General features: G+C 59.2%; 2 protein-coding genes across 4 annotated transcripts in view; one reads left to right on the top strand and one right to left on the bottom strand.

Moving 5' to 3' along the window:
- The window catches only part of GLI4 (GLI family zinc finger 4), a 413,072-nt gene that overhangs the window by 17,633 nt on the left and 379,578 nt on the right, over positions 1 to 15,861 (top strand). The window lies entirely within an intron of this gene.
- On the bottom strand, positions 1,449 to 12,546 carry JRK (Jrk helix-turn-helix protein). 3 transcript variants are annotated; one of them, XM_065902636.1, is made up of 3 exons: positions 12,451 to 12,504; positions 11,165 to 11,463; positions 1,449 to 10,275 (listed from the first exon to the last, which is right to left on the bottom strand). In XM_065902636.1, exon 3 carries the CDS (start codon positions 9,914 to 9,916, stop codon positions 8,330 to 8,332), a length of 1,587 nt encoding a protein of 528 aa, XP_065758708.1. In that variant the 5' UTR covers positions 9,917 to 10,275; positions 11,165 to 11,463; positions 12,451 to 12,504; the 3' UTR covers positions 1,449 to 8,329. The 3 variants fall into 3 exon arrangements, with proteins under 3 accessions (XP_065758708.1, XP_065758709.1, XP_065758707.1); XM_065902637.1 differs by lacking the exon at positions 11,165 to 11,463 and having other exon boundaries at positions 12,451 to 12,546; XM_065902635.1 differs by lacking the exon at positions 12,451 to 12,504 and having other exon boundaries at positions 11,165 to 11,683.

Here is a 15,861-nt window from a genome sequence, read left to right on the forward strand (position 1 = left end):
GAGCTGAGAGACAGGGGCTTTTCCACAGATCCCTGGCCCCTGCGGCAGGCCCGAGGGCCACTCCTCTAAGGGCCCTGAACAGACCACCTCCTGGCGGGGGTCTGCACCAGCCCCCTGCCCTCGGCCCTGACAGCACCGCCCACCCCAGAACCAGGCTGTCCCGGGGCCCCGTGTGCCCCCACGGGGGTGTCTCAGGGGCTTGGCTCCCTCAGGGTTGGGGCAGAGACTGGGGATCTGGGGAGCCAGATGGCAGCCTCACCCCTGCAGGGTCAGGACCCCCAAGTGCGGCCCTCCCTCCCAGGCCCTGCTCCCCACCCAGCTCAGCCTGGGACCCATCCGAGCCAGCCCATCACCAGAGCGGATTCATCTGCCCGGCAACTTACTGCCCACCGCCCATGTCCACAGGCAGGAGCAGCGTGGGGAGCCGTCCATCTCCCGCCGCCCCAGCCCCTGCCCCGGGGAGCTGGGTGGAAGCAGGCCCTCCATCTACCATCTAAGCACCGCCCAAGGAGCTGTGCTCCCTGAACTGGGCAGGCACACTTTCCTAGATGAACATAAAATGCCATGTCAGGAGCCCACAGGATCTCAGTGTCTCCCCTGGCAATATGAGAGGGAGCCTGGGGAGGCAGGAGGTAGCTTCCTGGAGAGCCAACCCAGACAGGCCTGCAGGCTTACCCACCACATGTGGTCCCTGGTGCCACCCTCAGCAGGAGGCACTCATTTAAGATCCACGGCCCACAGTCCAGGCTCTGAATTCTAAGTGTCCCACTTATAAGCTGTGTAACCATTGTCACACCACTTCCTCTATGACCAGCACCACCACCAGCACCACCATCACTGTCATTACCAATCCCATCATCACCATCTCTACTACCACCACCATCACCAATCCCATCATCACCATCATAACCATCACCACCACTACCATCACCATCAACACCATCATCACCAATCCCATCATCACCATCTCTACCACCACCACAACCATCACCATCATCACTAATTCCATCACCATCTCTACCATCACCACCATCATCACCATCATCATCACCAATCCCATCATCACCATCTCTACTACCACCACCATCACCAATCCCATCATCACCATCATAACCATCACCACCACTACCATCACCATCAACACCATCATCACCAATCCCATCATCACCATCTCTACCACAACCACCATCACCACCATCACCAATCCCATCATTACCATCTCTACCACCACCATCACCATCACCACCACCACCACCATCAGCACTCATCATCACCACCATCATCATCATCTCTGCCACCACTGTCATCACCGTCATCACCACCATCATCACTACCACTTTCATCATCACCACCACCACCCTCACCATTCCCAGTGTCAGTCAGTTCAGGCCCCTGTAACAGAACACCACTGACTGGGCAACTTAAACAACAGACATTTATTTCTTTCTCACAATTCTGGAGGCTGGCAAGTCCAAGATCAGGGTGTCAGTCCATCAGGTTTCTAGTGAGAGTTCTCTTGGCTGGTAGATGGCTATCTTCTTGAAGTGTTCTCACAAGGCCTTTTCTTGGTTTGTGAGAAAGAGGGGAATTGAAAGCCATCATCCTCTTCTGGTATAGGCATTAGTCCTATTGGAAAAGGGCCCCACTCTTATGACCTCATCTAACTTCAATTACCTCCTGAAAGCCCTGCCTCCAAACATTGTCATGCTGAGGGCTTCATCATATGAATGGGGGAGGGACACAGATCACTTCACATCATCCGCCATCCTCGACATTGCCACCACCATGAAAACCACCACCTCGCCAACCACCACACCACTGACGCCGTGTGTTCCTCACTGCCCCATGCACCACCACCAGTGCCTTTGCCTCCATGCTACTTCATCCCTGCCTTCTTCCATCCGGGGTGCTCTAACTATACCACAGACAGGGTGGCTCGCAAGCTGCAGAAATTTATTCCTCACCATAGCGGAGGCTGGAAATCCCAGGTAGGGTACTGGAGTGGCTGGGTTTTGGTGAAAGCCCTCCTGGCTGTGGACAGCAGAACTTGCTGCGTCCTCACATGATGCAAGAGGTGTGGGGCCTTCTGGGGTCTCTGTTATGGGCATTAATCCAGTTCAAGGCTCCACCTGACCACCTCTCAAAGCCCCTGCCTCCCAACACTGTCAGCTTGGGGCTTAGGATTTCAACAGTTAAATCTGGAGGGGTATACAAACATCCAGACCACAGCAACCCCATCACCAGCATCTTCATCCAGCACCACAACTGGTCATCTCTGCCACAACCACCACCATAACCTCCATCATCCTCACCAGCATCACCATCTCCGGAGCCTCACTGCCAAGGGGCACCACACCTCCTGGCCGGACCCCCTTATGGGATGACGGGGCAGATCAGACACCTGAGGCCAGTAGACGGCAGCCACTCAAGGCCTCATGCCATCCACTGCGGAGCCTCCCAAGGACAGCTGGACTCCGTTTTCCTAATTAGGAAGTGTCAGCTAGCGGCGCGGCAGGCTCACTGAGCGTGCCAGTGACATCACTACTCTGCTTTATTAATAAATGGGGGACAGACGCCCACTCACTGGAGACTGCAGCTAAGCCTCCTCTGAGAACCCTCGGGCCCACGCTGCTTCCTGAGCTAACAGATGTCTCCTTAGACCCTCTGGCTGCCCCTGACCCTTTCGCTGCAGGAGGGGCCTTGGCTCTTAACAAGCTGCTGGCCCGGCTGCAGGCCCACCGCTCAGGATGGGGGGAGGTGGAGAGTGAGCCTGGGACCCGGGGCCAGAACCTGCACCCAAACTACCTCACCTGTGCTCCAGGGATCCTGATCTGGAGATGGGGAGCCAGGCCTCCTCCAAGGCTTACTGGGGAGCCACAGAGATATGGGCAAGTTGACACAGGCTTCCACCCTGCCAGGTCCAGACACAGAACACAGCGTCTCCAACACAGGGAGCCCCGCCTGCCCTCGTGGTGGCCAGTGTCTCAGCACCTGGAGGCCTGAGCTCACGCTGCAGCCTTGGGGGACAAGGGCACAAAGCCTGTCCATTGCCTGCTCCCCGGCCCCTTGCTCCTCACGCCTGTCCCCTGGGGCCCACCCTCAAAGTCAGGGTACCAGAGCCTGCAGAGGGACCCCACAGGTGAGTCCCATCCTGCCCTGGGCACCATGGTCCCCCTCCTCCAGGACGCCGGCTTTTGTTCTCCAGGTCTCTTCTGTCCTCCCAGTGCCCCACTCTGGGGAGCGCCCCCAGGCCCTGGGCTCCAGGCTGCCTGTCTGAACAGGGCTAGCTGGCTGCAGGCCCCGGAGCGAGCACAGCGCCAGGCTGGACAGGGAAGCCTCCGGCCCTTGAAGGATGACCCCAGCAGGCTCTCTGGGCTTCTCCCACCCCAGGACCTACAGCCTCCTGACTCCTGCAGCCAGAGACGACTGGCCTCAACTGGACTGGGAAGAGACCAGGACCCTGGCAAGGGGTGGGCAGAGGCAGGGCTGGCAGCTGCCGGGCCCCCAATCCCCATGGGCTCAGAGGATGGGGCTGGTCTGGAGGGGCCCTGGTGCTGGCTCGGGTGTGTGCCTGCCCACAGGTGACACAGGGGGGCCTGGCACAGCCCTGAGGCGCCCCCAGGAGCTGCCTGAATGCACAGGGGTCTGCACTGAGGGAAGCCCAGCTCTGACATTCACACCTCTCCCACCTGCTGTGAGTCAGCCCCACAGTCACTCTCCGCCCCCGGGACCACTGTCAGCAGGGCCTGGAGCCAGGGTAGAGGCGGTGGGGGGTGGGGGCGCGTGTGTGGTCACAAAGAGCGCCACGTCACACGTGGGGGAGGAGGGGCGAGGTCACAAAGGCTCTCGCCTTCCCCCAGGGTAGAAGTGAGTCCCACACGTGTTCCAGATTCCCTGGTCTTGCCCTCCTTGGGAGCTGAGAGTGCACACGGGCCAGAGTGGGGGCTCAGCCCGCGACCAGGGTCAGGACGCAGGAGTGGGTCCAAGGACCGGGGCTCAGTGAGGGACCAGCATCAGGGTTCACCCAGGCCACGCACAGCAGACCCCTGGCTGCTCAGGAACCCTCCAGGTCCTTCAAGGTTCTAGGCTGGGGCCGCCTGCACTCTCTCAAGTCCCCCAGAAGGCACTGTACGGCCCCCAGGGACAAAACAAAGCCAGCCCCTTGTCTGAAAGGGTCTGTGGGGCTGTTGCAACTCCTGGCAGCTTCCACATCCACACACATTTTGTCCCCAGGCCAGGAAACTGTCTCTCAAGAGGATGTGGCAGAGGGGTGACCAACCTCACAGCTGGGCCTGTGGGAGGGCAGGGGCAGCCAGTGATGCCCAGACCCAGCGGCCACCCAGGACCCCTGCTGGGACTCTGGCCTGCAGGCCAGTCCCAGACCTGGGCCCTCTTGCTGGGCTTGTGCGCCTGCTAGAACTGCCAGAGTGATGTGGCCACCCTCCACCGAACCTGGTGTCTCCAGCCTTCCCTCCTGGCACTGCTCAAGGAGCCCCTCCTGCCCCAAGCCCACAGAGGTGGGCACACTCACTGGGAAGCCCGTGGCCGGCAGCGGGCCTCAGGACACCTCCGTGAAATGGGGCCATTGTGGGGACCGTCCTCCCGCCTGGACTGGCCTTCTCCACCTTTGAGGGCCGTGTGCCCAGCAAGCCCGGGTGGGTGGGAGGTGGCAGGCGCTCCAGCCGAGATGGAGGCCCAGGCTGCTGCCCCGCCCGGCCTCCCGTTCCGGGCAGTGGGTGAGACCGTCCCACACCACTCTGAGACCACCCAGCGTCTTCCTTCTTTTCACCCTGTTCTTTGAACAGCATCCTCTCTCAAGTGCTATCAAGATCACGAACTTTCTCCCACGAGTTCACATCTACTGCTGAGCCCTCTGGCAAATCCGTCATCTTTTAGTACTTTTCAACTCCATTGTTTAATTTCCATGTTTTTAAAAACGGCTTTTTATTTATCATCTTTTTACTGATTTTCTCTACTTAATATCTTCCTTTCCCCCCTTAACTTCTTTAATCATGGTTTCCTCTAGTTCTCTGACTTTATCTGTAATGGTCAATTTGAAGCCTTTCCCTGTTAAATCCAACATCTCACTCTGTCACCTGCGTTTTAGGAACAATATGGTATGTGGCCGTATTTCTCTGTTTCTTTGTATGTTTGTAATTTTGGATTGGAAACTGGTCCTTTTAGGTCATGTATCATACCAGCTCTGGGTACTGGTCACCCCAGACTGGGACTTACCTTCTTCTCTGCTTCGTGTCTTACTGGCTGGGTCATCTTAGGGGCACCCCCTCAGTCCCTGACGGAGGCTCTGATGTTCCTTTCCAGGGGCACGGCCTCAGGAAGGCCCATGGTACCCCCACCCCATGGCAGTGGTTTTGGCAAAGCTCTGACTGTGTGGTCCCTGCCTACACACAGCAGTTAAACTCCAACTCACAGCTGGCCGACTGCTGTTTTCAACAAAGCCCTGGGCAGAAGCTGCTTCTCAGACCAATCCCATTACACCTGGCTCCTCTGAAGAAGATACTGAGGTCAGTGCTGGGGATTCCCCTGACCACAGGGGGCCTTCGGTCCAGTCTGCGTCACCAGTGAACCCGGTCCCTGACCACAGGGAGAGAGCGGTCCAGCCTGCATCAACCTCTCTCCACAACATCCGTCTCTTGAGAGCACCCTGGGTTGGGCTCTGCCGCGTTCTGCAGGAAACATGGTTAGCTCCTTAGCAGCGGCACTAGGCACGCTCCTGCAGGACTAGCCTGCTTCTCCCCTGGTGAAAACCTCTGAGTACTGCTTACTGCTGGCAGTGAGTGACAGGTGAGTGCTGGGAGGAGGGGGCAGTGGTCCAGGCCTCCGGGGCTGGACCCTCAGCATGGAACTGCCACACGGCTCACCCCGGGCGCCTTGGCAGTCTGCCCGCGTCTTTGTGGAGACGGCAGTGGAGAATATGACTTATGGAAGCACAGCCCCCCAGAAGCCCTTCTTGGGAGACATGTGCTCCCTGGAAGCAGGTCAGGGGCTGTCTGACCACCCTTGGGCCTCCAGATGAGCTCAATGCCCAGCACACAGCAGGTACTCAGGAACGCTACGCCCTGTGCTAGAAGCACATTTAAGGAAACCCACCGCAGCTAGTGTCTGTGCAGCTGCTGGGCAGGCCCACGGGGTTGGGTCCTGCTTGCCCTGTGCCACAGCCTCCCAGGAACAGAAGCAGTGTGAGTCCCTGCCTCCAACCGCCATCCCTCCAGAAACATCTGGCTACTATGGCCCCGAGCTGCCTCCAAGGGGCTCTGGCTCCACCCCAGGGAAGCCTGGCTGATAGGTCCAGGCAGGAGCTACAACCACCTGCCTTTCTGTCCTGCACCCACCCATCCATCAACACCCCTGCCCTCACCACCCCGGCCATCAGAGGTGTGAGTGTGCAGGGCAGGGCCTCCTGCTTCCCACCCCCAACAGGAAATGCAGGTGAGGTGGGCAGTTCACCTCAACCCTGCAGGCCTGATCGGCCTTCTCCAACTGCACAGCCTCCGGGGCCTCCCACACTGAGGGTCTAATCGGACCCCCGAGACCCAATGCAACAGGGGAAGCAGCAGTTCAAGAAGTAGTGCCAAGGACAGGCTCCCTCCCAGCGGTGACGGCTGCTTACTGATTGGCCACGACACAGCGGGGACGGGAGCAGGCTGTGTGGGCAGGACAAGAATCCAGCGCGGGGGCTACGTCTGCTGGGGACCGAACACTCACAGGGGGCCTAGGAGGCCTGCCCACCCCCAGCACCATCCTGCTGCTCCAGGCCGCTGGACTGGGGCTGGCCGTGGGGAGGGAGCGTCTCCATGTGTCCATCCACGTCCAGGCTGCCGCCCCGACACCTGACCCTGCCACACGCCCACAGCACAGGGGACACACGAGTCCAAAAGTGGTGAGAGGGCACGCTGCACAGCTGTCACCCCCACACGTGAGGGAAGCCGATGTGATGGCTCAGCAGGAGGAAGTCTGGCCCAAAAAATCAGCAATGACACTTTGAAAATGACCTGTGCTTGTTTCACAATCTTCACACACGTTTTCAGCAGGAAACACACGGCTCACAGAGCAGTGGCAGGCCAGCTGAGACTGTCACCTCAGTGTTTGGAAGGACGCAAAGATATACCAGAGAAATGACCACAGGCCGAACCCTCACCTCCCCTCGGCTCTTGTGGGAACAGAGGGGTCTCAGTGCGATAAATACAGGAATGAAAACTGTGGGCTGATTCAGCTGCCCAAGAAGTGGTGGAACTGAAGGCAAATGGTGAAGAGCCCAGAAAAGGACGCCCACATCCGGTTCATTCAAAAAGGGCGACCAGGCTGCCCAGGGCACTCCCGTCTGGTCGTGAGTGACCGGGGCTCTCTGTCTGGTGACAAGGGACCAGGCTGGCCAGAGGCGCTCCGTCTGGTGACGAGCGATGCAGAGCGGAGGCATCAGCAGCGATGCAGGGAGCACAAGTCTCCTGGTACGGGTCTTTACAAGAGCAGCCCACACAGTCAGCTTTCCCCACGTCAATCACTACAGGGCCAACAGCTCAAGATAAGAGTTCCAACGCTGCTAGGCATCTAAGTAGCTCCTTTTACTGTTTTGGTTACATCACCTCAGGGTAACTTTCAAACATCTGGTCCAGGTTTACTAATGCGGAGGCTGTAAATGCAAAGTTCTGGGGATTGAGGGACTGTGGACCACATACAGGACTTGGAGCCAAGATGCTCAAAACACTGGCAGCGACCTGGGGTCCCACACTGGGGCAATGCGCTCGCCGGTGGCCCGCTCCTGCTGGCTCTAAAAACAATTCTACCACGTCAAGTGGGCATGCAGCCCACTGCATCCTGCAAGCCCGAGGGCAACATGAAGTGAGGCTCACTCTGCTAGGAGAGCTGACGACCGACGTGGGGACACAGGGCCTGCAACGCCACAGGCAGGGGCCACGCAGACTCTCACTCACAATTGAGTCCCACCCTCAGTGACCTGCCTGATCCAGGGCCGGCCCCAGACCTGCAGACAGACCCAGGGGGCGAGCGGGGGCCCTCGGGAAGTGTCAGCCCCATCAAGCAGCAGCGGGGACCACGGTCAGTCGGCTGAAGGTGGCTTGTCCCCGCCTGGACAGACAGATGTCCCTACCCTTGTACACAGCAAGGTTCAGGCAGCAAATACAAGCTGGGCGGCGGCCCCTGGAGGTTCTGGGATATTTCGGGTCTGGGTGGGCCCTTCAAGAAAACCTCCTTGTGCTCTGGTGGCAGGACAGACCACATGGCAAAACCTCAACGGGGCAGGCTGTCCTGACAAACATGACCCCGAGACCGCAGGTCAGACCTCACCACCTCAGGCCTCGCCGGCCGTGGACGAGCTGGGCAGCGGGGAGCGAGGCTGGGTGCCACCAGGCCCAGGCCGTTCCCAGGGTGCCTCAAGCTTGACAACGGCTGCTGGGGCCCCACATCGCTGCGCCTGCCACCGCCTGCTGAACACAGAGCGCAGCGAGCGCAGCTGGCCCAGCTCCTGCGCCGAGAAGCAGGGCTGCGCCTCCACGAAGCGCACCACGGCATCGAAGGACACCGCCGCCTGCTCCCAGGCCGCCCTGTCTGCCCCTCCAGCCTCCACCAGCTCCGGGCTCCCTGAGGCCGTGCTCCCAAGGTGGGCCGGGGTACCTGCTGCGAGCCCGGGGGTGTGCGCAAAGGCCTGGTCGGGGGGCTTAGTCCTGAGCCGCTCCGGCTCCTCCTCCGAGGATGAGCCCTCCACGAGTGCAGCCTCAGGCCACAGCTTCCTCCAGGCCCGGCTGAGAACGGCGCCCGGCACCGCATCCCAGGCACAGGCCACATCAAGCACGGCATCGTGCACGCTGCAGCGGGGGGCCAAGGCCTGCAGCCTGCCGCGGGGCGTGACGAAGTTCCTCATGAAGTCCCTCCGAATGCCCTGGTCCATGGGCTGGAGCAGGGCGGTGACACTGGCAGGCAGGAAGATGGTGAAGACGTTCTCCGAGGCTAGCTCAGCCTCGTGCGGGTGCGCCCGGGAGCCATCCAGGAGGAGGATGGCCTTGCTGCCCTCTGGCAGGGCCACGGCTCGGAAGTGCTCCTTCACTTCGGGCACAAAGATGTGATGGAACCAGTCAGCAAAAATCTCCTTGTCCACCCAGGCACTGCCTTGGGCCTTGTATGCGACAGGCAGGTGCTGGAGGCCCTGCACCACCTTGGGGCCACCCCACTTCCCGACCACCAAGGGCTTGATCCTGTGAGAGCCCGTGGCGTTGGCACACATGAGGACGGTCAGCCGGTCCTTGCTCTGCGTGGGGCCGGGCGCCGGCCCGCCCTCGGGGTTGGGGCTGTGGGAGCAGCGCCAGAAGAGACCAGTCTCGTCAGCATTGTAGACCTGCTCGGGGGACAGGCCATGCTCCGCGGTTAAGTTCCGGAAGAACCCGCAGAACTGCTCGGCCGCCTGCTGGTCGGCCGCCTGCTTCTCGCTGGATGCGTCCAGCTTCTTGATGCCGTGTCTGGCCTTAAAGCGCCAGAGCCAGCCGCCAGAAAACACGCAGGGCTCGGTCAGCTGCATCTGCTCATAGAAGTCCTTGGCCTTTTCGATGAGCATAGGGCCAGAGACGGGCACGCCCTCGGACCGCTTCACCAGGAACCACTCGTAGAGCACGCGGTCCAGGTGCTCGAGCTTGGGCGTGTGCAGGGTGCGGCGCTGCGCCAGCGCCTTGTCCGAGTCGGAGCTGGCGAAGAAGCGGAGCAGCTGGGCCTTGTGGGCCCTGATGTCGTACAGGGTGGACATGCCCACGTTGTACTCCTGCATCAGCGCCCGCCTGCTCTCGCCCTTCTCCAGGCGCCGGCAGATGTCCATCTTCTCCTTCAGGGTCAGCACCACCCTCTTGCGCTTCTCCCCAGGGCCCCGCCCGGCAACCGGCTTGGAGGCCATGAGGAGGGGCTCGTCCCAGCTGAGGGGGTCGCACCTGGGCAGGGGCTGGTGGCCTTCCCGCCTCTTCCTCCCCCACCCTCACCTGCCAGAGCTGACGCAGGGCCAGCACAAGCCAGGGCCCCTTCTCAGCTCCTCTCCAGCTCCAGCAGCTTCCCGACCCTCTCTGCAGGGGGACCAGTGTCAGCCACCCTGGGCGCCCCCACGGCTGGACCTCCGGCCTTCTCTGCAGGGACGGTGGCCGCGACTCCCCTCAAACACAGACCGGAGAGTAGAGGGGCCCTGGGAGGTTGTTTCCAGCTAATAGAGGTTTTACTGCCTGAGCCGTGGGTGCCTCTCTTGTGCACATGGTGCTTTATCACCTGGAAAGCAAAAGGGGGAAGAAAGAGAAACATTAGGGCACGTGCCTCGGCCTCATAAGCACGTCCTCATTACTCTACCCACACTGAAGCAGCCACTGGCAGGGTCTGGGGGACAATGAACAGAGCTGCCAGCAGGTGAGGCAAGAGGCCGGCTCGGGGGCTACCGGGTTTACTGGCTCTTCTCAGCTTCCACAGGGACCTCGGAGTCGCTCACTACGGCTCCAAACTATAAGTGGCTGTCGGGTGCAATCTGACCTCCCAGGAAAACATGAAGGGTGAGGCTACTGAATGAAGCCGGGATGTCACTAAGCACTGGGACCCGAGGGCCACGTCCCACATCCAGACTCAACTTTCCCACCAAAACTGCTCACTGGACCACCTGACATGAGAACCTTCATAAAACCCTCGTTCCGTCGAGAGCGGCTGAGACAGGGGCAAAGGTGCTGCAGCGGGCAGGGATTCCTCTAGGATTCTGGGGCTGGGGAGCCTGCAAGCCTCTTCAGAAACAAGTCCCTCAAGCCCTCTCTTCAAGAGCAGGCCCCACACTCCTTCTACAAAGACAAGCTCGGCAGGCCTCAGGCTCCCCCCAGAGCCAGGAGGGGCGGCCAGTCTCTCGACTGCTGGGCCCACAGCCTTGGACACCTCTAGTCACAGTCACCATGAGCGTGCAAACAGCACTCACACCCACTCCGACCCGGGAGGGACAGCCAGCACGGAGTCCCACCGTGCTGGGACTCCCAGCCAGTCCCACAGCCAGTCCCACCGCGGAGAGGCAGGCAGCACTGGCAGCTGCTCTTCCAGGCGGGACTCCCGCCTCACCTCCCTCCCAAACCCTCACGTGTGGCCCCACCCAACTTCATGCTGTGGGTGAAGCCACAGGACTACTCACATGTGGAATGTTCAAAGGCAGCCCTTTGAGACCACAGTTCAACAGAAGTGAAGTGTTTTCAGATGTAGCAAGACTCCCAAAGACAAACCCTAGGCCTGTCAGCAGCCAGCCCCAGGTTCGTCCTTTCAGCCCTCTGAGTCAGCCTCCCGGTCTGCAATGTGGGGGTGCTGGTCCTTCTGGGACCTGTTTTCATCCTAATGGCTGTGTGACAGTGTGACTGTGCAATGCCTGGCCCTGTGCGGAGCAGAGGGGATGAAAGGCCATAATCCATCCTCAAGGAGACGTGTAGTGCACAACCACTGTAAAAACCAGGAGGAAAACAGGGGGCCCGGTCACTTCGGAGGGCCTGACTCTAAGCACAACAGGAAGGAGGAGGAAGGGCCAGAGAAGGGGACTCAGTGCCAGAAACTGCTCACTGTGTGCCTGACTTGAAGCGTGTGCAGCAGGAGCTGGAGAAACACGGGTCCTGCTGACGAGGCAGAAACTTCCTTTAAAAGTGACACTCAGGTATATTACTTCTGAAGCAACTTAAGCTAAAAGGTAACATAACGCGGCAAGAACAATGAAGACCTTTTGCAGCCTTGCTGTGGACATCCTCCTGTGCCATAGGGGAGGGTAGGAGGGGGCAGGGGGCGGACCGTGGGCAAGAGAGCGAGCAGCGGGGCACCACCTGCATGCGGCCCCTTCTTGCGAGCGGAGGTAGGCTCGTCCTCAGAGAAGGCCTGAGGAATTCAGGCGGAGCATGTGAGAAAGCCCCTTTCCTCGGGAGCAGCCAACAGCGTGAGGTCGGGGCAGGGGGAGGGGGGTTGACTATCGGGAGAAGTGCTCAAGACACAAGTTGTGGCCCGAGGAAGGGATGGATGGAGTCCGGAGGAGGCAAGAGGGGCTGGGCAGGGGTCCGCGCTCAGGAGTGGATGTCGGCACACCCTGCAGGGAAGCGAGGCCGTCGTGGGCGCAGGTGCGGGGCCCAGGCCTGGGGCAGCCTAAGGCAGGGGCCGGCTCGGTTAAGAGACGATGCCTGTTCTGAGAAGGCTCCTAGTTCGGGGACCACGTCTGGGGCAGAAGGGCAAAAGCCAGACAGAGAAGAAAGAGGCCAGGGCTCAGGACGGCTCCTTCCGGGGGAAGGGAACTCGGGCGCCGGTCCTGCCTCGGGTCGGCGGAACCCGGCCCGAGGCTGTGGAGGGACCAGCTCGGTTCCGAGGGGCCCAGGAGCGCTCCGCACCAGCAGCCAGGCCCCGAATCCCTGTGCCCGCCTCACCCGCCACATCTGCCCAGAGCTCGCTCACCTGCGGACGCCTGGCCGCCGCCGCCGGCCGGAAGCGCCCCGCCCGCGGCCCCCCAGCCACTTCCGGGGCGTTCTAGGCGTCTCGGAGGACTCGGCATCTCTGTGGTCTCGCGGGCGGCCGGAACCTGCGGCTGGCTGCCCGGGCCGAGCGGTAACCGTAGCTGTGGGTTCGGTGGGGTGCATCGCTGGGCGAGGGTGGCAGGAGGCTACGGGTGGGAGAAAGCAGTGCTTGAGCCCCTCCCTTTGCGAAACCCAACGGCCAACGCTGTTTTTCTCCTCCCCAGTCTCCGCTAGAGCCTCCTGTGTGTTAGTCGCTCAGTTGTGTCCGACTCTGCGACCCCATGGACTGTAGCCCACCAGACTCCTCTGTCCGTGGGATTCTCCAGGCAAGGGTACTGGAGTGGGTTGCCATGTCCTTCTCCAGGGGATCTTCCCGACCCAGGGATCAAACCGGTGTCTCCTAGCTAGAGCCTCATCCTCCCCTAATTGAGATGATTTGGATGATAAGACTTGAAGCCTTGACACTGTAATGAGTTGAGATTTGGGGACCTTGGGGTGGGGTGAATGTATTTGCATGAGGGGCAGAGGACGTCCAAGCCCGAATGCCCAGAGCCCTGTGTGACTGGGTCACCTCACTTGTTATCAGTGACTGTGTGGATGCTACTGAGTTACGATTCTTGAGGTGAGAGATTACTCCGGTTATCCCATGGGCCGGGTGTCATCCGTCACAGGCTCCTCATGAAGGGGAGGAAGGAAGCCAGGGCTGGAGAACCATGGGACCATGGGAGCAGAGCCAAAAAAGGAGATGTGAGGCCAGACACAGGAGGAAGTGTGCACCTGGAAGACGGAGGAAGGGGCCGCAAGCCGAGGAATGCAGATTCTAGGAGCCGGAAAATAAAAAGAGGCATTCTCACCGGAGCCTGCAGAAGAACCAGCTCTGTGGACACCTTGAGTTTAGCTCTAAGACTCATGTCAGACTTCTGACCTCCAGAACTGCAAGATGATAAATACGTGTTGTTTGAAGCCAAGTTTACAGCCACTTGTAGCAGCAGGGAACTTAGACGGATTTTCATAGCTTCTTGCCTTGGCTCTCAGGATGCTCCCACCCCTCGTCCTCCTTCCTCACCCTCCCCTGCTAATTGCCACCTGGCCACCTTCACCCCTGGCTCTCTCCTCTCTGTCCACGCCCGCTCCCGGGATCTCCTCCAGCCTCGCGCTATGCCTACCAGCAAAGGCAGGCAGCTGAAACGTACGCCTCCTGCCAGGACCCCGCCCACAAGCTCTAGCCGCGTGTGCCCTACCCAGCGCCCAGCGTCCCCTCATAGCCTTCTAACGCACCTTGAACCAGCCATTTCTCAACCTGGGTGCACACCCCTCCCGCCCCGCGAGCTTCAGCTTCACACTCCCCACCGGAGTGAGTGGCAGCTGCACGTCTCCATCGCTCCCTCCAAAAACCCAGCCATCCCCGCCCTCTGTCTCACCCCCTTCCTCCAACACGCGCACTCTGGCCTCCACATCCAGGCAGCAGCTGGCCTCTGCCAGCCCCTGTCTCTGGTCCAGGCCACTCTGACACCGCAGGCGCCCTCCCTGACTCCTCCGCAGGGGCCCACTCTGTCCCCGCGGGGCACTCTGCTGCCACCTGTGGGCACAGGATCACTTGCGCCTCCCGGAACCTGCATGGAGCTCCCGTGGAAGCTCCCACCGGGCTCACTGAGACCTCAGACCTTGTCTCCAGGACTGAGTCCCCTCTGGCAAAGAGGAAGGGCTCCGGAAGAGACAGGAGGAGGAAGACCATCCCCTGGTGCCACATGAAGCCTGGCGTGGAGGGCCCCCTCCCCTGGGTATCCCCCCAGTGCACGGGGTCTGGCCCCCAACCATGCCAGACGGTCCCCAGCCCAGAAGTCTTGGAAAGGATCTGGCTGAGTGGATGCCCCCGCATCCCGTGCACCCCAGAGAGGTCCAACTGGGCCACCAGGCCTGGCTGGGTCCAGCTGTCACTGAGAGAGTCAGTTCCTAGGCAGTTTGATAAGTCCAGCATCCCCGGGGGAGGAGATAGGGGTCTGGGGTTCTCGAGGAGAAGGAAAGGACAAACTTTTTTTTCTCTACATTCCTTAGCTTTAGTCGCATAAAACTTGTTTTTGTTTTTGTTTTTTTTCTTTAAGCCCAGAACTGATGATTACACAACAAACAACTCAGTTTAAACTATGTGCTAGGGATTATATATAGATGGGGAGACAGTGGAAACAGTGTCAGACTTCATTTTTGGGGGCTCCAAAATCACCGCAGGTGGTGATTGCAGCCATGAAATTAAAAGACGCTTACTCCTTGGAAGGAAAGTTATGACCAACCTAGATAGCATATTAAAAAGCAGAGACATTACTTTGCCAACAAAGGTCTGTCTGGTCAAGGTTATGGTTTTTCCAGTGGTCATGTATGGATGTGAGAGTTGAACTGTGAGGAAAGCTGAGCACCAAAAAATTGATGCTTTTGAACTGTGGTGTTGGAGAAGACTCTTGAGAGTCCCTTGGACTGCAAGGAGATCCAACCAGTCCATCCTGAAGGAGATCAGTCCTGGGTGTTCATTGGAAAGACTGATGCTGAAGCTGAAACTCCAGTACTTCGCCCACCTCATGCGAAGAGTTGACTCATTGGAAAAGACCCTGATCCTGGGAGGGATTGGGGGCAGGAGGAGACGGGGACGACAGAGGGAGGAGATGGTTGGATGGCATGACTGACTCGATGGACATGAGTTTGAGTAAACTCTGGGAGTTGGTGATGGACAGGGAGGCCTGGCGTGCTGCGATTCATGGGGTCACAAAGAGTCAGACACGACTGAGTGACTGAACTGACTGAACTGAGGGATTATATAACAACAATGTATCCGGCATGAGGGCAGTTTCTCCTTCCTGAAAACCTTCTGACTAATCCTGATGTTTTAGAATGTGGGTCTGGTAGGATCTTTCTATTGTTAAATTCTAATCCTGTCATGCTAAAATGTAAACTGTGGGAGTGAGTCTGGTAAAATTTTTACAACCTTGAGACATTCTTTTGATTTATTGTAATAGCTAATTTAACACTAGCAAGGGGGGCACTCTCCGTCCCCTTCTGATGTCTGTGTCAGAAGCGTTGTCTGTCCCTTTCTCACTTTAATAAAACTCTGCTACACAAAAGCCTCGTCCCTGGTCCCGAAGCTAAATCTTCTTCAGAGATCACGAATCTGACACCGTTCATCGTAATTGTCAACTACAAATTGGCACGTACCAAGAGCCTTGCTAATGACTGAACAACAAAGGCCTTTGCCATCTGCCTCTACAGAGATTGAACCCCATGCTGCTATAGATGAGGAAGTTCAGGATGGAGTGAGGTACTCTGTGATCCAGGGAATCTGGTGGGACGGGTCTTTAGATGGTTG

This window comes from Muntiacus reevesi, chromosome 12, assembly GCF_963930625.1.
Source record: "Muntiacus reevesi chromosome 12, mMunRee1.1, whole genome shotgun sequence".
Taxonomy (NCBI): domain Eukaryota; kingdom Metazoa; phylum Chordata; class Mammalia; order Artiodactyla; family Cervidae; genus Muntiacus; species Muntiacus reevesi.